The following is a 22134-nucleotide window of genomic DNA, read 5'->3' on the forward strand; positions in this document are numbered from 1 at the left end:
CTTTTACAGCCACTGAACCGCTAAAGCTGAAGAAGCCTGCCTTGGTGAGATGGTACCCAATAATGCGTGATTGCTTCTGACTGCTGAAGAGCAGCCTGACAAAGTTCTGACCCCCAAAAGTTGCCTCCTTGTCTGCTGGACCCAGGAATGACAGTTTGGCCACTAAGCAAGGAAGTAACTGCCAGTTAAAGGTAACTGTTGATTTTAATTTTGCTGATATAGGAGACCAGTAATAATCCACATTTGTAAAGAGCGAACAATCACCCGCAAGGGTCTCTAGGCGCTGGGGGCCGTCAGGAAGATTAAGCAAGCTATTGCCCAGAGTCACATGGTGCTGGGCTAATCTGCCGCCGGCGCCGGGGATCGAACCCTGATCCCCAGATTCCAGCGTCAGTCGCCCTGGCCGCGGCACCACACCTCTCCCACGACCAGTAGACTAATGGCAACTGGTTTTTGGCTGGACTTCACCCAGACTTCGAAGGACATAGACTCCTGAATTCAAAGTTGGCCCATTGTTTTCCTGGAGAGAGGGGTACCCCAATGAAGAGCCCCGACACCGGTTTAGCATGCTCAGCATCCCTTGCATCAGGACCACTTGATTGATTCCTATGGCAGTTCACCCATAGACACTGGAAGTGTTCTAGAGACTGCTTTAAATACTTCAATACTGTTTAACATGCTGGGGATTCCAAACCTGCCAAAGGGGAATCATTAAAAAGTTTGCCAATCTAATCTAATAGTGGCACACTGAAACTTATAACATTTTTTTCAGGTGAAAAAAACAGCAAACAATTAAGATGGAATTGCACTTTTATCATAACATAACAAATTAAATTTCCCACCACAAGAAATTCTCAAATAGATATGTACAATTTTCTGATATCATGTAGTGACAATATACATATTGCCATATACAAGAAGCAGGTATGTCAATCCAGACTACATTGTTTTACAAGTTGATGATAAACTGCTACAATTTATACTATCAAGGTTAAGTTTGTTCTAGATACAGAACAGTTGGAAGGTAAAATATTATCAACAAAATATATGTAAGACTTACATCAATTGACAAATTATTCAGTAAGAAGAAAATTATATACAATTTTTTGTTTCAAAATGTCCAGTATTTGATATAAAGTAGGAAGTTTTAGTAAAAGAGATCAAGGAAATTGCCCCAAATGAGAATTTTATCACATTTTGAAAAGTGTACACTCGGTGAGGGCTAGTGGTAAAATTTCATAATCATGAACTCCATTCTCAAGAATGAGGTAGATTTCCAATATTTTTATATTACTTAATTTCCACCATTAGACTCCTGGGGACCCATTTATTTTGAGCTTGTCATGTAAATGTAAATGTAAATGTACATGTATTTATATAGCGCAAATCGCCCACATCGCAGGCATCTATGCGCTTGCTTAGGGAACCCGTCCTGGTATTCCCCTGTGAGATACCCCGGCAGGGTATCCACAAGGTGAAAGCCAGGCATCCCGCCGCGAGGGGCCGTTGTGGAGATTAAGCAAGCTATTGCCCAGAGTCGCAGAGTGTGAACCCGTGAGTCGAGTAGGCACCGGAGCGAGAATTATCGAGTCCGTGGAATTATTGAGCCCAACCCCCGTCGGGGCGGGGAATTGAACCCTGGTCCAGGGCCGATCTCAGCTTCCGGGTCTGCCGCCTCTAACCCCTGAGCCACACTTCTCCTGTATAGGTAACACTGTAACATGTATAGGTAACACTGGGACACATTTAAAGAGGTTTTAATTGACTTGGATAAAAGAATGTCAAGGGAGGGTGTCCCATTTATTCTTTCTGCTATTTTCATCCACCAGCAAGACATAAACATGGGTTAGATTGGGAGCTGGGCCCCTGCGTGTCCAGCAGTTATCTTTTTCTGTAAGATCTAGTTTTAGTAGTTTGCTAGGTACATACTCAAACATGGCAAATTCTTTGTTGGCTATAAATTGTTTCATAGTTATGCTAGTTTTTAGGTCGAGGACCGAAGGCTGCGCTTGCGCAGTCTCCGGTGGGAGATTTAATGTTTTTAGGTATGGGGGCTTGAACCCGCCTCTCTCCTCAATTGGCTGGCTTCCTAAACGGAGGCCAGCCATTGGAGGAGATGGACGTCACTCCATTAAAGCCCCATCTCTTTCGGATTCGGGGGAGTGTTTTTGGCGTTCTTTTGCCCTGTGACGTCATCTGTCAGTCAGAACGCCAAAAACACGCCCCCGATTCCGAAATTTTCGGATCTTTTTGCCGCCATTTTGCTGCTCGGTAAAACCAGGAGAGCAGCGTCTACCGAGGACATGAGGTAACTATCCCTTGTCTTGCCTCTGCAACCCTGTTTGTGCCGTTTTTCTTCTCCGAGTCCCCCCGATTATTTTCCTTTGCCGGTGTTTACCTTGTATTTGCCTGTGGTAGTTTTCCTACATTTGCCCTTCATGCCTCTCCTGCCTTTGCCATTTGTTTCCCTCTTCATTCTCCCTGGTGACGAAGAGTACATTTCACTTCCCCGGGGTGAGGAAGCCCCACCATTCCTCTCCTTCCTTGTGCCGGTATTTACCCCCAGTATTTACCCTGCATTTCCCCATCAACCCCCGCCCCCTCCCTTGGCGGTAACGCTGTATCATGTGTATGTTTTAGTCCCCATGGTTCAGTGAGGCCCGCTCGCCCCACCCCGTTCCTCTTGCTGTCTCCGCTCCACTTCAATACATGATGGAAAAAAAAACCATGAGAAAATGCGCCCGAGAATAGCAGGAATCGAACCCCAATAATCCAGGCTCCTGAGGGGCGGGGAGGAGGGGGAGCCGACACCCACACCAAGCAGCACCTGACGCCCCCACAGGGCACCGACGAGGGGACCGAGTACACCCGGAGCAGACCCCAAGGAGAGGAGGAGGAAAAAGGGCTGGAGAAAAAGCAAGGGAGAGACGGCAGCCTGAAATCCCGGGAAAAAAGAGGGGCCTGCACGGAAGGAAAGCGTCCGAGGAGGAAGACAAAACGGGAGGCCCAAGAACGGGAAGGAGGGCGGCCGAATATTTCTGAAATATTTGATATATCCTCGAGCCCGGGCCCAGTCTCGGTGGAGAAAATGCTCTGAGCAGAAACTTGGATCCGATTTTTCCTGCCGGAGAAGGGGAAACAACCCGAGGCCGCGGGCTGGAGCCGAGCGCTGTAGGCGTTCCCTAGGAGATTGAGGGTGCATTTTCAACGGGGTAGGCCGGCCCCTGTTTTCTTTAATTTTGGTGGTTTATTATTATTATTATTTTTTAATTAGGGGAGGCAACGTCAGGCTGGGGATCTCTGGGAGACCGCTCGCCGGCCCCCCCTTCCCAGTGCATCTCCGTAGGGAGGGGGCCCTTCCCCGCCGGCCCCAGGAGAAGAGGGAGCTTTTACAGGATGGAAATTGGTGCAGTTTGCTCAGGGTGCAAAAAAAGGGCGAGGGGGCCCTCGGAAGCAGCGGGCGGTAGAGGCCTTGCCCCGGCTTGTGGAGAGGCAGTTCACCCCCATTCAAGGATATTTTTTGTGTGTGCTTTTGTCACCCCCACTCATTTTGGGGACTGGGCCACGGGATTGCATTATTTCAGGGCTTGAACTAAAAAAATTAAAGAAGAGGTGAAGGGGATTGATCGAATTTCTTATTTTTTTTTGTACGTAAAATGGCACACGTTTGTTAGTAGTCACCCGTTTCTGTGCACAAACCATACAGCCGTATTCTTGCTTTTGTTTTACATTGGTATGCCTGCCAACTATCACCGGGACCTCCATCTCTCCATTTCAAGTCATAATCCATAAACGTTTTTGTCTTGGATAGGTTGTCTCCGAATTGGGACGCCTGTACGAGCATTCAGTTTTAAAGGGTGGTTGTCTTTTTTGTGATGCAAGCGAGGGTGATTTTTTCTTTCTGCGCCTAACGACCCCCTCCCTATACTACTTTCGTTCTCGCATTGTAACTGCGGTCCCATGAGGCGTGTTAACTTTCCGCTTGCTTTCCTCTGCAAAGTACAAAGATGCTTTCCTCCTCTTTGACCGCAGCGGCGATGGCCGGATCCAGTACAGCCAGTGTGGTGCCATCATGCGGGCCTTGGGCCAGAATACCACAAATGCAGAGGTCCTTAAGGTGCTGGGAAATCCCATATCAAAGGGTGAGTGTTTGCAGAACCCAGTCACTGTTTTTTGGGTTGGAATGCCTTTGAGTTCAGATTTTACTTGTGTGGGTGTGTTTGTGATGGCTCTGACCCACTTTAGTCAGGGAGGAATTTGCAGTGTAATCTCTAGTGTAATTTCTATGTAATCTGATCTGTTAGGTGGCTTTTCACACATTGAATTGGAGATCCCTGCCTCGTTCACAGTTGCTAGATGGACCATATCAGTAATATTCATTGGCAGTCTGGGATGGGACAAAAAGCTGACTGGAGGTGGTGGGGGGGGTTTTGGGGAACTTGGACGCTCACGTTGCTTAAAGTTTGTCACTGTTAATGTGTACTCGCCAGCCTGGCACGCTGCTGCAGTCGGTGACTGCTCCTCTGAACTCTTCTCTCCTCCCCAGAGCTTAACACCAAGATGCTTGGCTTTGACGAGTTCTTGCCCATGCTGCAGACAATTGTGAAGAACAAGGACCAGGGTACCTACGATGACTTTGTGGAGGGGCTGAGGGTCTTCGACAAAGAAGCCAATGGCTCTGTGATGGGCGCTGAGCTGCGACATGTACTGGTCACTCTGGGTAAGAGGCCATTTTGGCACAGTACTATTTTTAAGGCAGAGTATAATTGACTGCTGAACTCCCCAGCCCCCCTGCAGTGTTCAGGGCCCCCCTTTCTGATTCCGAGCTTAGGTTTCTACCCAAGTCTGGATATTACAGTTAATGTGCCCTGTTTCAGCCTTACAAAGTGGCCTATGAATCTCATTTAACTGTACATTCTTTTGGAGTGAGGGAGGACGGGGACATAGTTGGGTTTGGATTGCCCCTTCTACAGGCTAGAGCTTTGACTGACTAATAGTTAGTCTTGGTGACCCATGTCCTGTAAATTGGTGGCTTCCTTGTCTTGTGGGCAGCGGCCACTTCAGAACATCACTCTGTCTGGTTTTACCCTGGTGGCTGGCTAGTCTCACCAGCCAGTTCTGCTTCTGTGGCGGAAGTGTATTTGTTGGGTAAGTGCTGGGTCTGAAGCTGTGCGTGCTTCTGCAGTCTGGGCAGTTAATCTGGAAGGTGTTTGATCGAAGCCTGTGTGCGTTTTTGTCCTTTCCTTTGTGCAGGTGAGAAGATGTGTGTCTGTGTGTGGCTGTGTCTGTGTGTGGCTCTATCTGTGTGTGGCTCTGTCTGTGTGTGTGTGGCTTTGTCTGTGTGTGTGTGTGGCTCTGTGTGTGTGTGGCTCTGTCTGTGTGTGTGTGGCGCTCTGTCCGTGTGTGTGTGGCGCTCTGTCCGTGTGTGTGTGGCGCTCTGTCCGTGTGTGTGTGGCGCTCTGTGTGTGTGTGTGGCGCTCTGTGTGTGTGTGGCGCTCTGTGTGTGTGTGTGGCGCTCTGTGTGTGTGTAGCGCTCTGTGTGTGTGTGGCTCTGTGTGTGTGTAGCTCTGTGTGTGGCTGTGTGTGTCTGTGTGGATAGCTTTTTTTGTAGGTGGCTCTATGTGTGGGTGGCTGTCTGTGTGAGAGTGGCTCTGTGTAGGTGGCTCTATGTGAATGACTGTATGGGTGGCTCTGTGTGGGTGGCTCTGTAGGTGTGTGTGGGTGGATTTGTGTGTGTGGCTCTGTGTGGGTGTAAATGCAATAGTTAATGCATTTGCGAGCGATTAAGCTATTGGCATTGTAAATGACAATGTCATTTACTTAACTATTAAGCTATTGGCAATGTAAATGACAATGCGATTTATTTATGATTAAAAAAAAAATGTCATGAGCAATGCCAATAGCTCTACCTTTAATAATGCAGAGACCATTGCATTGTAAATGCTTGTTATAATTGGTGTCAAACAGTTAAAAAATGTACCCTGTTTAAATCTCGTTCCTAATCCTGTTAGAGGTTTTCCGGCAGTTAAAGATTTTCATTTGTTATGATTTAATAAGACTTTTAAAGGGTTTGAGACGAGATAGATAGTAGCCCAATATGATATAACCTATTTTACGATAATACTCTAGAATCATTAGTTCTGTCAAAATGATGTAAAATATTGTTGAGTAGGCTGGAATTTGCTTTCCATCTCGAGGCAAAAGATTCTTTGTGTGTAAAGTCACAAATGGAGTAAAAATCTAGTTATCATCCACAAGCTGGTTAACTGAGAATATAACTACATGCATCCTTTTACAACTGTAAATGCTTCTGGGTTTTAATGTGAATGTGAGGGTTTTCCCATAATGGTGACCTGAAGGATAAGTATAGATTTTGTTTTTCCCTTTACAGAGGTGGCAAGAAACTGATCTGGTGAAAAACACAGTGTCTGTTTTGGTAAGTGTGGACATGTTTTATATGACTTTAGTGTCAATCTGAGGCCTTTGTCATTAACCTCTTCTTTCTTTATGAGTATATTTCTGTTAGTTTCTGGCGAATTATTCCATAACCACTGTTGAGATTATTTTAGTATTGCAGAGGAAACATTAGAGCAAATCAACTGGCAGGTTTCTTTAAATGATTCAAACATCTTTGATTCCTGGCAACATAGTTTCCTTTCAAGCAGGGGCACTTAACATTCATTCACACTTTCTGTGGAGGAGATCAGATCGATCTAAGACCAAGGTAATTCTACTGTAATCATTTTTTTTCTTGACCTCTCAGCAGCACCCAATACGGCAAATTACAACACTCTGCTGGAATGTTTAACTGAGCATGGAATGGGAAGTACAATCTTAGAGTAGCTTTTTCAGTGATTGCTTCCAAACTGTTCCACTACCTCGCTTTAGTTTTTCGCCCTAGATAGTAAGCAGAGTTCTGCAGGGATCATTACTATCTCATCACTACCACATTGTTCAATGTCTGTGTTTGACTTCTGCTGGATCTGATTAAATCTTATGGTTGAAAAGCAGCCAACTGATCATTCAGTTGAATAAGTTACTTAACTTCGGTAATGATGTATCTGTAGGAGACATAGGTTAGTTGTAGATTCCTTAACTTAAAATTTCCCCCAGGAATCAGACCGGAGAATTTCTTTAGCAGTACCCCCTGCATGACGGTAGGTGGCATCGATCGACTCCGTGTCCGTCGTCATGGTCACCGGGATGACGTTGCGGTGCCTACTTAGATGCTGCCCCTGCGTGCTGACTTCAGTTCTGAAATGACTTTCCATGCCAGAAGCCCAGAGCAATGAAAGACACTGACCACCGGTGCGCCACAACTAGGGCCCTGAAAGGGAGTCCCTATCCCTAGAAGACAGTTCGTCGAGGAGGGAGGTTGGTTGGGGCGGTATGGAATCTACAACTAACCTATGTCTTTACCTTAGAATAATACCCCAGCAATACCATCTCCGGAGAAGGGTGTGCGAACCAAGTTCAGACTAAACATTCCTGGAGGACCAAACAGGCAAAATATCCATCCCTCTGACCTAGAATGTCCATGCACTAATGTCTGGTGAACGTGTGCAGAGATGTCCACGTTGCTGCCTGGCAGATATCAAGAAGTGGGACTCCATGTTCCAATGCAGTGGTTGCTTCCGTAGCCCAGGTGGAATGAGCATGCAGCCCCACTGGAGGATCCTTCTTCGCTAAAGCGTAGCAGATCTTCATGCAAAGGACAACCCATCGAGAAATGGTATGTTTTTGAACAGCCAGGTCTTTCTTGGAACCTACATATCCAATAAAGAGTTGATCATCCATCCAGAAATCTTTGGTACGGTCAAGGTAGAATGACATTGCACGTTTAGGGTACAGACTGTAGGGTGTGTCCTCCTCGTAATGGTGAGGAGGTGGGAAAAAGGTGGGCAAGGTGATAGATTTTCCAACATAACACAGTGAAGCCACTTTAGGTTGCTCACTGATTTCTGTTTGCAATCTAAAGCGAATAACGTATCTAGAACTTTGGTCTAATAATCGAGAGGCAAGTATTGCACACTGAACGAACTACCATGCTGCTGAAGTTTTGTACATTTAAATTAGCTAGAATGGACTTTTGTCCCACAATTGCAAATGAGAAATCGAGTTTCATACTGTCTAATCATTGATCAGGAATCAGCTGTTTTAATTACTACGCTGAAGTTGTGTACATTTAATTAGCTAAAATTGACTTTTTTTAAGTGAATATTGTAAAACTTTTTATTAACTTATACAAAATAAACTTCTCTACCCCCACTTTGGGAAGGAACAAAGGCTTTGTTCTAAGCACCACTTTGCCTGGATGCACAGATAAGAAAGGGGGCTTGGAATACAAAGCGGGCAGTTCACCCACCCTGCGAGCAGAGGAGATGGCCACAAGGAAGGCAGTTTTCAAAGTAAGGAGCCTAAGAGGACAGTTATGAAGAGGCTCAAAGGGAGCCCACATAAGATATGTTAGAACAACATTCAAGTTCCACTGGGGCATTATGAAAGGAGATGGAGGAAATAGATGATTAATACCCTTAAAGAATCTATTTACAATAGGAGACTTGAATAAGGATGGCTAATCTGGCAAGTGAAGAAAAGCAGAGATAGCATCAAGAAACCCTTCGTCCAGAATGCACACTGGCTTGAATTCACCCAAAAAACACATGGGGCAATATTGTGCATCCTTGGGGGATCCTCCCTGGAATAATCCCTCCAGGAGACTCATTTCCTTCGGAATACCAGGGGAAACTTAAAAACAATGCCTATCGCACAGCATACTTCTGTTCTGCCCCTACCAAGCATAGGTGGCGGCGAACTTCCTGAAATCCAACTTTGCTTTTGTGATTACTCACATCAAGGGTGACAAAGACAGCAGACACCCCATCATTACCTTAGCTGTGGTCTATGCACCTAATTCGATGCAGGATACTTATTTCCTGCAGTTCCTGGAAGAATTATCCAGCACGGTTCAAGGGGATATCATCATGACAGGAGATCTTAACATGGTATTGGACCCACTCAAACACAGGGAGGAAGGAAGATGGGCATATAAAGGAGCCTTCTCTAAACACTTAAAAAGGACCCTGGTGGAGCAAAGTGTACAGGACGCCTGGTGAGAAGCTCGTCACCTCCTCTGGACATACATTTTAGTCCCATGTCCACCGAATGCACTCCTGAATCTATTATATTTTATCAAGTAATGCCTTGCTGGGGGCGGTAAGGGAAGTGGAGATTAGGCCCATGCCCCAGTCCTTGCCTGGCTGGAGCAAGGAACGTGGGGAAAACCATGTCACTGGTGACTCCATCATTCCTTGCTGAGAGACCCGCTGATCAGGGATGAGATAGAGTAACATACTGATGAATACTATGAACTTAAGGAAGAAAGAGGGTTGCACTTGTTGGGTCCCCATCCCTTTAATGCAGTTATTAGATGACCTTTTATAGCATCTGTGGCAGAGCGTGCTAGGCTACGATGGCTGGAGGTCCAACAGCTGAAGCATGAAATGTGGGGCCTGGAGAGAGATACACTGCAGAATCCCTCTCACCACATCACCCGTGCACTGGTTACAGCCTGAGGCCAGCTGCGTATGCATTTCACCAGCATGGTAGAGGTCTCTCTTTTTCACCTCAAGACATGCTCCTACATCACAGGGGACAAGGTGGGAACACAGCTCGGGAGGGTTCTGAGAGGTAAGAAATAAAGGGAATATGTTGAGTCTATGATGGCAGCAGAGTTGCAGCAATTTTACGCCAAACTCTATCTGGGACACCCTCCCATCTCTACATACCAAAAGGACAGGGTTCTGGTCTTTAGGTTCACAGCACTGAATCAACCTAAGGAGATCAGACAAGCTATTAAACTTTTGAAACTAAATAAAACACCAGGACCAGATGGCTTCGCGTCCCAGTTTTATAAAACATATTCAGTAAGGTCAGCCCCAAAACTTGTTGCATTCTTTAATTATTGCACTGACTTGGGCTCTGTCACATCTACCACGGGGTATGCAGTAGCCACACTTCTCCCAAAGGCTTATAAAGACTTCAGGCACTGTGCCTTCTACAGTCTTATCGCCCTCTTAAATACTGATGCAAAACTGTTAATGTAGATCCTGGCCACCAACCTAAATGAGGTCTTCACGACTCTAACACACCCTGACCAGAGCAGATTCAACCAAGGGCGCAAGGCCAAAGATAACATCCGGATGGCCATTCCCAATGGAGAAGGCCTCTCTCAAGGGCATACCAGTGATACTTCTGTCCTTAGACACAGAGAAGGCCTTGGATAGTGTGGACTGGGCTTTCCTGTGTCTCACACTCCAGAGGATAGGCCTAGGTTCCAGTTTCTTGAGAATGATCTTCTCAAACTATGCTCACCCTGTGGTCATGTTCAACCTTAATGGGCCCCTTTAGACCTCCCTCCCACTCTCCAGAGGCTCTAGACAGGGAGTCCCCTTGTCACCACTCCTGTTTGCATTCTTCATTGAACTCCTGACTTGCTTCATCTTCCAGGACAAATGTTTTAAGAGGATTATGTTTGGGCCACAGGAATTCAAACTTTCTCTGTATGCCAATGATGTATTATTGACGATGGGTTACCCAGGGCACCTCGCTCCCAGCATTAGTCGACTGACTTAGAGCCTTTGAGCCGGTCTCGGGCTATAAGGTCAATTATGACAAGTCAGAGATATTGAACCTGACACTGGGTGCTGAGGAGGCAACCAGGCTATCCACTCTCTTTGATTTTCGATGGAGCAAAATCTCCATTAGGTAGCTGGGTTTCGAGCTCCCGAAAACAATTGGGGACTACTTTCAAGCCAACTATCCCTCTCTCCAATCTCTGGTGGCTGATATTACAAAAGACCTGACCTCCAGGGATAGTATGATGCTCTCCTGGTTGGGCAAGATTAACGTAATCAAGATGAATGTTTTTTTATGCCTCCTTTACTTGTTTCAAGATTTAATGAAATGGCTGAATGCCTCACACTTGAAACAACTCCAGCGTCAATTGTTGTCCTTTGTCTGGAGGGGCAGGCCCCTAAGACTCTCCTGAACTTACTGATTCCCACGTGAAGGGCAGGTGGACTGGCAATGCTCAGTATTCCTTACTCTTATGCAGTGGCACAATTGAGAGTGGCGGTGAAGTGGTCTATAAAAGCGTCTGAGAAGATCTGGCGTCTGATAGACCATGCAATTGCTTTAGATCCCCTCTGGGACTTGGTGTGGATGGACAGGAACCTCAGACCCCCTAACACTTACATTAGCACTTCAGTGTCCACAACCCTCTAAGCATGTGACCTTTATGTGGTATCGCAGGGTATGGGGACATATCCATCCCTTTTAAATCCCATTCATTATAACCCATCTTTATTCCTTGCTCAAGAGGGTCAGGCCTTTTGCAATACATATGATAATGCAGTTTCCAAGACGTTCCAGCAATGTAAGGAGTCATTTGAGATTCCTGAAAATTAACAGCTCTGATATGCTAAGTTGCAGTACTGGTTAGACACCCCACGATCTGCTTTGGAGCCACCAGAGCCAAAATGCCCTTTGAGACCCTTTTCCCCATATCCAGGGCACCAGGGGTATGATCTCTAGTCTCTACTGAATCTAACTGGTGCACAATACCCCACCCACATGGCACCATAATAGGGATTGGGAAAGTGTCTTAGGCAGTCAGATTAGGGGCAAACACTTGGAATATCTTGGCAGAGCCAATTCTTCCATTTTGATCCTGGTGAGAACAATACACAGAAAGTCTGGTACAGTTGGCATTATACCCTCTACAGCTTACAAAGCATGTATCATAATGCCTCTCCTAAATGCTGGCGAGGATGCATAGCAATGGGAGAGTCATTGCACAACTGGTGGAAATGTCTCATGGTCCTACCATTTCGGCAAGGTGTTTTTAAACTGATATACAGTATTTTGGGTTATCTGTTACCCTCTTCATAGTAAGGGGAGATTTAGGGTCTTAAGCCCAAAGATCTTTAGGCAATGACCAAACATGAGTGGCATATGGCTCTCCAGTGCCTAGGAGCACCGAAGAGGACTATAGCTCTCAACTTCAAGAAGGCAGACTGTCCTCACTCAATGGCAGCAATATTTGTGGCCCATGCTTGCAATGGAAAACCTGATCCGTAATATGAATGGAACACATTTATTGTCTGAAACCAGGTGGAAACTGCTATATGTTAAACTGAGTGGTTGTCCTCCCAGATAGGTTCTTCCTCTGTGATGGAAGGCCCCGGGTTTTTCCACTGATGTAGCTAAACAGACTCCTTTATGGATATATCTGGTGACCTTGCAACAAGGTGAATTATGCTGTACCACAGACTGATCTTCCTGCCTGATCAAAACGACTACTGTACATATAATTTGGATGTTATCTATCCAGAATTGTTATTTTATGACCATTTTGCTTGTGACATTTACCCTCTCACCTGAAAACTTAATAAAAGAATTAAATAAAAAAGCATTAGCAAGCATATGCTTAAAGTATTACACCTCAGGAGCCTTAAAATGGAGGTCTACAAATTAATCTGAGTAATTCCACATTTTAAAGGTTTCACATGGTACTTGCTGCTGGCAGGGATGACCACACCTACAATGGCATAATATTCAGTAAGGTAAGTGAGTGATCCCCAACTGTGCCCAACAATTTGTTTATTTAAACATTTGAATATAGCAGTCTTACTTTTTAAATCTATAAATAGTCCTGTAAACCTCACAGCCCTGATAGAGTAAGGGCAAGAGGTTATGAGATGCGAGCGTGGGTAACGAGATATGAGTGCGAAAGTGCAATACACAGATTTTCGATGCTTAAAACAGTGTAACATAAGTCAATTGAACACACTGCCGAAGGGAAGACACTACATACCCTGGATTACTTTTCCTTTAATTGAAATATGTGCTTCATAACAATCACAGTAAAAACACAACATGTTTGGTAAATAAATATTTTCGCTGAGAACCTGCACTGAATTTTAACTTTTACATTTTTCATACCTTGTATGATACATTAGAGGTAGCTTGAAGAATATACAATTATTTAAATTATTTTTTAGCAAACCAGTCAATTTGATAAATACATGCAAATGGCGATTCATTTTCGTCCAAACTGTGGCATTGAAATTACTATGGTAACTTATGTTCAAGTACGCTGAGTGCTTCATGTATTTATGTTGTGTTATAGTCTGCCTAATAACAAACACCATTTTGTTTGTATTTCTTAAGTATAGGATTGGAAAGTTATGATCCACTAAATTTTTATTAATAAACTCTATCACTGAGAATGCCATAACATTAAAATCATGCACGTGTCTGACCTGATGATGAAATATGGCTAACATTCTTACCTTTTTAAATTTCTTGTAGTTAATTAGCATCCCGTTGCCTGTCTTCTCCTTCAGATAACTTTTTCTTGTTGGATTGCTGACAATCAGAGACTTAAACTCAGTCCGTAGTAATTTACTTGGTAATGTGTCAGCATCTTCTTCAAGTTTTTCAATGTTCTTAAAACAACAGTATTTGTAATTTAGCACAGGATAAGAAATACATGTTGATGAATATTAGGAAGCTGACAATTTATATTATCTCAGGCAACAGTTTTTGAGAATGCAAATGTATCCTTATTACTGAAAAGTGTCAAGTTTGTGTTTCATCAATTTGTATGGGGCAAATGCACAAAACATTTGCCAAGGTAAGTCAAACTTGTGTGCCCAAAAATAGAAAAATCTGTGCAAAAGGCTGAAACATGTTGGAGGTCCCTCAGATTACTAGGCCCAAATCTATGAAACATTCTCCCACCTGCTACGAGTACTGCTCATTATTTATGAATATACTGAAAACAGTGATGGTCAACCAGTCCTACAATTCAGATTTCCAGAGTCTGTAGTGGGCAAAGTCAAATGGCGGGCACCATGAAGAATGTGAATAGATATACTCGGGTCCACATGCAACCCAGGACTCTCCATATCTCCACTGAAAATTACATTCCATCAAGACTAAGGACAGGCTATGGTAATTTTTCGTTGACAGCAGGGCGCAGTTGACACTGTTCTTTATTTTGAACACTGTCATTGTTTTGAACACACACAACCTTCATCTGCTTTTCATCACATGTACGGAACACCCCAAAATGACTAACATGCAATGAGTTCATACAAATATTTGAAATAAATAGATCAATAAATATGTATACTTTAGTGGACTAACATTTCTGTTGTCCAACTGTGGCAAACATTCGGCCTACCACACAACTCTTAATTGCATCACCTTTTAGAATCTGCATCTGTAAGTCAACCTTCTTTCCTCTGCAATAAGATTCTGCAATTCAAACAAAATCGCTTCTTTATGTGAATCTACCTTGCTTTGCTCTATATTGCTAGTGACATGAATTTATGGCACAATTTAAATGGGACGCTTGAATGACAGCAGGAATTTCTGTTATTTTTTGCAGTGCATGTTAAACCTAGCTAAATTGCCAAAACGGCACTAAGAACTTCTCTGTGACACTTTAACTGTCTAATACTTTTATGTTATGGGGGCCTCGGGCATGGCAGCTTGCTGGTTGCAGCATTGGAAATTCAGGGATACTGGGCACTAGTTGGATCCTTCTGAACTTAACTGATCACCTACTAATCTGTTGAACGGTCGGCGGTTCCAACACACTAATTTGGATGCGACCGCACAGTGTGTATGGAAACAACAATTTTCCAATGGGAGCTTGTGCGGCGGGATGAAAAAGCCTGCAGCACAAGCTCCCATTGAAAAATGGAAGTTTGTGAATATCGCTGCACCCTCATGGTGCATGCCACGCAGTGCAGGGATTTTGAGGGGGCACCCAAGGCCCAAATGTAGAAGGCCAGGGAGAAAGAGGGCCCTAATGGGGGCCTCAAAGTCGCTTTCTGACATCCAATCTATATAGGAAAGGCTGACATGGATTGGCTGTCAGAAACCAACATCATATTCCTGATGTCGGAGCCAAGCCTGGCTCTGCCGTCAATGAAGGGATTGCGATTCCACTCCTGTTCCGACAGGCTCACAGAGCCTGTTGGAAGAGGAGCGGAATCCCCTTGCGGTTTTCCATCTGACCGTCATAATCAAAATACGGCGGTTGGAGGGAAACCTTAGGATGTCGGGCGGAGACCCTCTGACATCCAAATAGGCCCATAGTTGTTTGCTGCAGTATCATGTTCTACCAGTGTCGACAAATAAAAACACTGTCCTTCCATCCACTGTGGTAAAAAGTCCAATACATTTTTTTTAACAAGATAGTGCTTTCGGAAGGCAGCAAAAGGATACAGGCTGATGAGTGGATCTACGGTTATTTACAATTATTTTTAACGGGCAGTTCATTTCAATAGGAAAGAGGTTGTATGTACATATACTGTTGTCGTGCATAAAACTCAAGTGCGTCAATGTAAAATCACAGAGCTGCTTACATTTGTTGGCTTCCTTAGAGATTCCGATAATTCCACTTTCATTTCGGATTCCCTTTTTAAATTCTGCAAGGACTGCGACTCGTATTCATCCTGTTCAAAAACAACACATTGCAGTTTTCTCTACCAAGCAAGACATGCTGTAACAAGACTGCCACAAAAATAATAAATCCGTAATAAAAATAATTTTAAAAAACAACAACAAAATGCAGATCTAACATAACACGATTCGATCACTACATGTGTAAAGTGACATACATTCCGATATTTTTTATATTTCAATCTGAAGCAGGACCTTGGAAATATTTAGCTCTTACTATTAACACAGATGAGCCTGATATTATCGATGGAATCTACTAGTATGACAGTAAAAGGCACCCTCTCATTACATCCAAATTCACGGTTTTCCCTAAATCACTCTTAATATTATAACATTTCTGTTTCTAAAATACACAATGGGCCTCAGAATGACTTTTTTCAGATAATTCAACACGTTTTTTGTTTTCACTCAAGGTACCATAGTATGAGGGTGAATGAACTAGGCACAAGCTGTGCATACGATCATTCTGTTTGTTGATACTTAATTTTAATTTGCAACTACCTCTGATCAATGAAAGTCTCTCCTCATCACAAAGTATCCTTATCACTTAACATGTCTGACACCCAGAAGCCACTTTAACTTCTGCTCATCAGATCTCTCCTTATGTCCTAACAGTTATAAGATTGTGACTCCTTGTAGAAAATCCTTAATAAACGATAGAATCACTTTATGTTGTTCGCCATCTTGTATTTGTTTTTTCCTCCATTTAATGCCAAGATGCCACTAAGCTACACCCACCGCAGATTCCGGAGAGATTGATATGAATGTGGGTATTTAATCTTAACGTTATGCACACACACCACACGGGAAGCCTAAACTGGTTAGATCATTAAAGCCAGACTGGATTTTCAACACATCTTGATCCACTTTGATATTTGGATTGACCAAATATCCATGCAATATAGCCTCATAGCCCACCGTAGTAGGCTATACTGAGCATTAAAGGCCCACTCTAGCATGAAAGGCCCTTTTAGAAGATAAGGGCATTGAACAAGGGAGCATGACTTTAATGCCTGTATAGCCCAGCTACAGAGAGCTCTAAGGCTAGTAGAACATTCCCCCACTAGAGAGCAGAATGTTCTAACAAATAAAACAAATGCCTCACGGAGCCCAAAGGGGTTGAAATCCCCTCGGATTCCCTGTGAGACCTTTGTTCACAGTAACAGCTGTGAAGGACAACAATGGAATGTTGGAGCTCCACGCTTCTACCAGCCATTAGAAGCCCGAAGCACTCCATTGTTTTCATTAGAGCTCCCAACATTGCAATGTTCTAATAGTGCGTGGTGGACATACGTAAAGTTCTATATGGCTCAGTGTTGTAACTTGAGATATGCTTCACCCCTTTCCCATTCCCGGTTTTCCCCCCTCCCCATTGTACCATGTTGGTACCTTCCATGTGACAGCCAGGCGCTCACTGTGGAATGTTGACACAGTGACCCAGGCTACCAGGTTGACAAGCTGACGGCAGTCTGTGATGTTGTACATGACAATAAAACAACTCCAGTTAAAGAATTCTGCGTCTCTCTTCACTACATTTCCTGGCGACGAGGAGGAGGAAACTGGGCCAGGGACAGTGACTGCCGTTTCCCTGGAATTTGTGTATTGCTTGTCGACAAGGAGAGTAACTTCACGGAGCCTGTGAGGAAAGCTCAACAGGAGCGTGACTACTATGCTGGCGGACGTGGGAGCTGAGAAAGCAAACAAGTAAGGTGACACGGCGGCATCGTTTCAGTCCATTAACTTTTCCATAATTAATACCCGCGTGTTCACGTTCAGCTCGGGTGCCTGTTCGGGCATCTAATTATTTGCGTCACGAGTGCGGGGGCGAAGTGAGGTTGCTGGGGTCAGAGGCCAATTAACACATTCGGGTGCCGGGCCGGGCATCGTGTCTTGCGTTCTGACTGGGGAATGTGTTTCGCAGCTGTGGAAAGGAGTGCAGCCGCCAGGGAGCATCTAACGTATGGGCGGTGACTCGATCTGGGCATTCAAGGCGGCTTGATCTACAAACATTGGAAAGTGTCTCAGGACACACAGCGCAGCCATCCACTCCGTTTCCTTTTTGAAGACGTTTTTAAGCAATACAGTTTTTCCTCACGGCACCAGCCCCAGCGCGCTCAGTCGCAAGCGCTCTAACCCACGCTGAGGCGGTAACCTAGCAACAGCTCTCCGCGCGCTAGACTGACAGCGCTCTCACTCTTAAGCAAATTTAAGCAGCGCAATCACCGCCGGTCATCCTGAAAGGACTGTGGTGACTCGGCACTGTAGGTTCATACCTTGCCTGTGTGGGAGTTTCGGTTAAACAGTCTGGAGAGTCGTTTCTTCGAGGTGCACGATCTGGAAGCCTTGGCTCAGCCGGCAGTCGACATTTTCTGACAGGAACTACTCTGAGGGGAAGCCTCAACACAGGAAGTTCCCGCCAGTCTAGGGAAAGTAGCAGTTCCATTGGATAAAGTAAAAGTAAACCTGTAGAGGCAGAAAGTGGACTGCACGAACATGGGGTCAATGTGATTCTCCTGCATTTTCATAATTTGTGTTTAATATTTGAGAAAAAAAAAGGGTGAAGTTTTTCTATGTTTGCATGTGGGATTACTCAGTTTAGATCTACTGTAACTAAAGGAAGAGAGTAGCACTGCTTCTGGGAATTTATGGTTGTAGTTCCATTGAGCAATACTTAGACTTATAAGATTTTGAAGTTTTATGGCAATGGCAGGAGCAGGAATGAGCCAACCTCCACCCTTCCTCAACGAATTAGGTGAACCAGTCATTCCCTGGAGAAGGTGGGAAGGTATATTCAAATCTTACCTAATAGCAATTGGAGGTAGCAACTACACTAACATACGAAAACAACATATATTGCTACACAATTTGGGCACACATGGGAGGAAAATATACGAAGATATTACAGGAAGATTGATTGAGGATGAGGATGAGGTGGTGGAGGAAGGTGTCAATGTTTATGAAAGCACGCTGAGGGAATTAGCGGCTCACTTTAAGGAGAAAATAAACGTAGTGATGGAAAGGCATAAGTTCTTCAAGAGAGTGCAGAAGAGGGAGGAGAAAGTGAGCAATTATATAGCAGTGTTAAGAGGGTTGTCAGCCACATGCGAGTTTGGTCAGCTCACAGACTCTTTAATAAGAGACCAACTAGTGAGGTGCACCAATGACACAAAGATACAAGAGGAATTACTCACTAAGAACCCAAATCTGGAGGAGGCAATAAACATTGCTAAGGGACTAGAACACACAGCACGTTGCATGAGGGAAATGAAGGCACCAGAGGGGACTAACAGAGAGAGGGCTGAAGGTAAATCCAGTACAGAGAGTGAAACTGTTTGCAAAGTAGGTGACAAGAGTAAAGAGGTCAATCGCAGCAAGCCCAGCTCTTCTGTGTGTTATAAATGTGGTAGTCCCAACCACTTAGCCAATAACTGGAAATGTCCGGCAAGGAATGTACAGTGCAGAAAGTGCAACCGGTGGGGGCATTTTTCTAAGGTGTGTAAGGCCCCGGGAAAGGCAGTACATGTAATTGAGGAGACACACCAGGAAGAGGAAAGGGAAAAGTCTTACGTTTTTCAAGTGGGGGATGAGGAAGACAACAGTGATGATATTTACCCTAAATGTGATGTTTTACTTGATGGGGTCAAATTTAGTATGTTCGCAGATTCATGCTCCCCATACACGTTAGTAGACAAGAAAGTGTTTGATGACAAATTTGCTAACCACCCTGTAAAATTGTTGCCACCAGATATCAGTCCCAAGGGTTACAATGAAGGGAAAATTCCCCTGGAGGGCATGGTGACTATGAGAATCTCTTTTAAGGATAGGCACACAGTAGGGAAGGTGTATGTGTCCACGAGAGGTTCGACCCTACTGAGCTGGAAACATCAGAAGCAGTTGGGGATCACCCTTGATCCAAACAATAGAGAGCAGGTGTTGTTAATTGAACCAGAAGGAATATCAGAGGACCTCACCAAAGAGTTTAGAGAAGTGTTCAGTGATAGATTGGGTGTATTTAAGAATTACATGCACAAGATAGTGTTAAAGGAGGGAGCCGTGCCAGTAGTGCACAAGACCAGGTCCATACCATTGCGCATGAGGGAGCCCCTCCAGCAGGAACTCCAGAGACTAGTCAGCGAGGGGGTCATCACAGAAATTGAGAGTTCTGCATGGCTCGCACCGATTGTCATCATGGCCAAAGATAAAGGGAACAGCATAAGACTCTGTGTGGACCTAAGAGACCTGAATGCGAACATACTGGTGGACAGGTTTCCTCTTCCCAGGATAGGGGAGATGCTAAGCACCATAAAGGGGGCCAAGTATTTCAGTGTGCTGGATCTATCGTCGGCCTATTATCAAATCAAACTCCATCCGGATTCCCAACTGCTGACAGCATTCACCACCCCATTTGGAAATTTCAAGTTTCAGAGAATGCCATTCGGATTGGCATCAGCCGCTGCTGCCTTCCAAAGGGTCATGCAACATGCATTAAAAGACTGTAGGAACACCATCTGTTTCCAAGACGATATACTTATCTATGGAAGTGGTGAAGAAGAACACAATGAAATGGCTAGAAGGGTCCTGAAAAAGTTGAAAGAGGTAGGCTTCACCACGAAACCCTCCAAATGCAAACTGGGAGTAAGCTCGGTGGACTACCTGGGACACACCCTATCCGAAGACGGCATCAAGCCAAAACATGACTTAGTGAAGGCAGTGGAGAATGCTCCAGCTCCCAAGAGTAAGGAGGACATACTGTCTTTCCTAGGCCTGGCAGAATATATGGCCAAGTTTATTAAGGATTTTGCGATGGTTTCGCAGCCGCTAAGAGACCTGATAAAGAAGGACAGTGTGTTTGATTGGGGTAAGGAACAAGAAATGTCCATGAAGAGCATAAAGAAGGCTATCATCGAAGCTCCATATATAGGGAAGTTTGATCCCAACGGGGTAACCATCATCTCCACGGATGCAAGCAACATAGGCATTGGGGCAACTCTGGCGCAGAAAGAAGGCAGCAAGATAAATGTGATAGCTTTCGCATCTAGAACCCTCACATTGTCTGAAAAGAACTACTCGACCATAGAGAAGGAGGCTCTAGCTGTGTATTGGGCCGTGTGTCACTACAAATTTTTCATTTGGGGAATTCCGTTTGAAATACAGACTGACCACAAACCGTTGGTTTCCCTTTTCACCAAAAAAAACATGGAAAGCGAAATGGGCAGTGGGCCTACAAGCCTATAACTTCACCGTATCCTACATACCGGGGCAACAAAACAGAGTTGCAGACTTCTTGTCGAGAGCACCCACAGAAGGAGAAGAAGAAGAAGAGGAGAAGGGTAGCTCAATCCTGGAGGTGCGTTTAGCAGCAGTGGAAAAGGTGTCATGGGAAACACAGATGGAACGAGATGAAGTATTGAAGAAGGTGAGGAGATATATTTTGGCTGGATGGCCCAAGAAATGCAAGGATATGGAGTCAGAGATCCAGCCTTATTGGAATGTGGGAGAGGAGCTATCGGTGGAAGGGGATCTCATACTGAAGTCGGGAAAATTAGTCCCTCCAGAAGCCTTAAGAAACCAGGTAGTGGAACTGGCCCACGAAGGACATCTAGGAAGAAGCTTGTGCAAGGCCAGACTTCGTGCAGACTACTGGTTTCCTACAATGGACAGAGAGATGGAGGACAAGGTACGTGATTGTTATGCGTGCGCTCTGAGTGATAAAACCAAGATCACGAGAAGAGCACCGCTCTCACCAGTTGAAGTTCCGGAAGTGCCGTGGAGCAAGTTAGGATTTGATATTGCAGGTCCCATCCATGGTAGAGGACCCCAAGACTGTTACTTATTGGTCTTAGTAGACTACTTCTCAAGCTGGATATCCTGCAAGACCGTCCACAGCGTGAGCACTAAGGTGATAGTAGATTTCCTGAAAGAGGTGTTCACCCTAGAAGGCATACCCTCAACTCTGGTGACCGACAATGGCGTCCAACTGGTGTCGGAAGAGATGAAGGATTTCCTCAAAGACTGCTCAGTAACCCACATTCGCACGCCACTGTATTGTCCTAAAGCTAACGGAAAGGTGGAGAGAGTCAACCGAATGCTGAAGGAGTGCATACAGTTGGCCAACCGGGCAGGGGAGAACATAGAGGAAGCCATAAGGGACATGCCGTGGGCATACCACACCACGCCTAAGTCTACCACTGGATGCACGCCCTTTGAGTTACTGAGGGGAAGAAAAGCGGGCACCAAACTCACACCAGGTTGGATGGGGAGAAAACAGACAACGGAGATCGAGCACGGAGAGGTCAAGAGGAAGATTGAAGACAGCCAACAAAAATACAAGGAATGGTATGACAAGAAGTGGGGAGTGAAGGAAAGAGAATTTCAGGAAGGTCAAGGAGTCTATGTGAAGAAACCCGAGAGACTATGGAGAGGGGGCGACAAGTTCTATGCCTCCAAGACCATCCGCCGGCCTAACAGAAATTCTGTGGTCATGGAAGATGGGAGACTTTGGAGCCATGATCGAGTGGTTCCAGCAGAAGGGAGAGAACATAGGACAGTAGTGAGAAGAGCAGGAGGTAATGAAGTCAGAGAAAACATCAGACA

At 44.9% G+C, this 22134-nt stretch overlaps 1 protein-coding gene across 3 annotated transcripts in view; it reads right to left on the minus strand.

The window, feature by feature from the left end:
* The window catches only part of NBN (nibrin), a 325485-nt gene that overhangs the window by 40460 nt on the left and 262891 nt on the right, over positions 1-22134 (minus strand). For all 3 annotated transcript variants that reach the window (XM_086965975.1, XM_086965973.1, XM_086965974.1), the window contains exons 12-13: positions 15444-15533; positions 13356-13511 (exon numbers count right to left, since the gene is read on the minus strand). In XM_086965975.1, the coding sequence (XP_086822101.1) occupies positions 13356-13511; positions 15444-15533 (246 nt within the window). The remainder of the gene's footprint in view (positions 1-13355; positions 13512-15443; positions 15534-22134) is intronic.

Source organism: Lissotriton vulgaris, chromosome 4_1 (assembly GCF_964263255.1).
Source record: "Lissotriton vulgaris chromosome 4_1, aLisVul1.2, whole genome shotgun sequence".
Lineage (NCBI taxonomy): Eukaryota > Metazoa > Chordata > Amphibia > Caudata > Salamandridae > Lissotriton > Lissotriton vulgaris.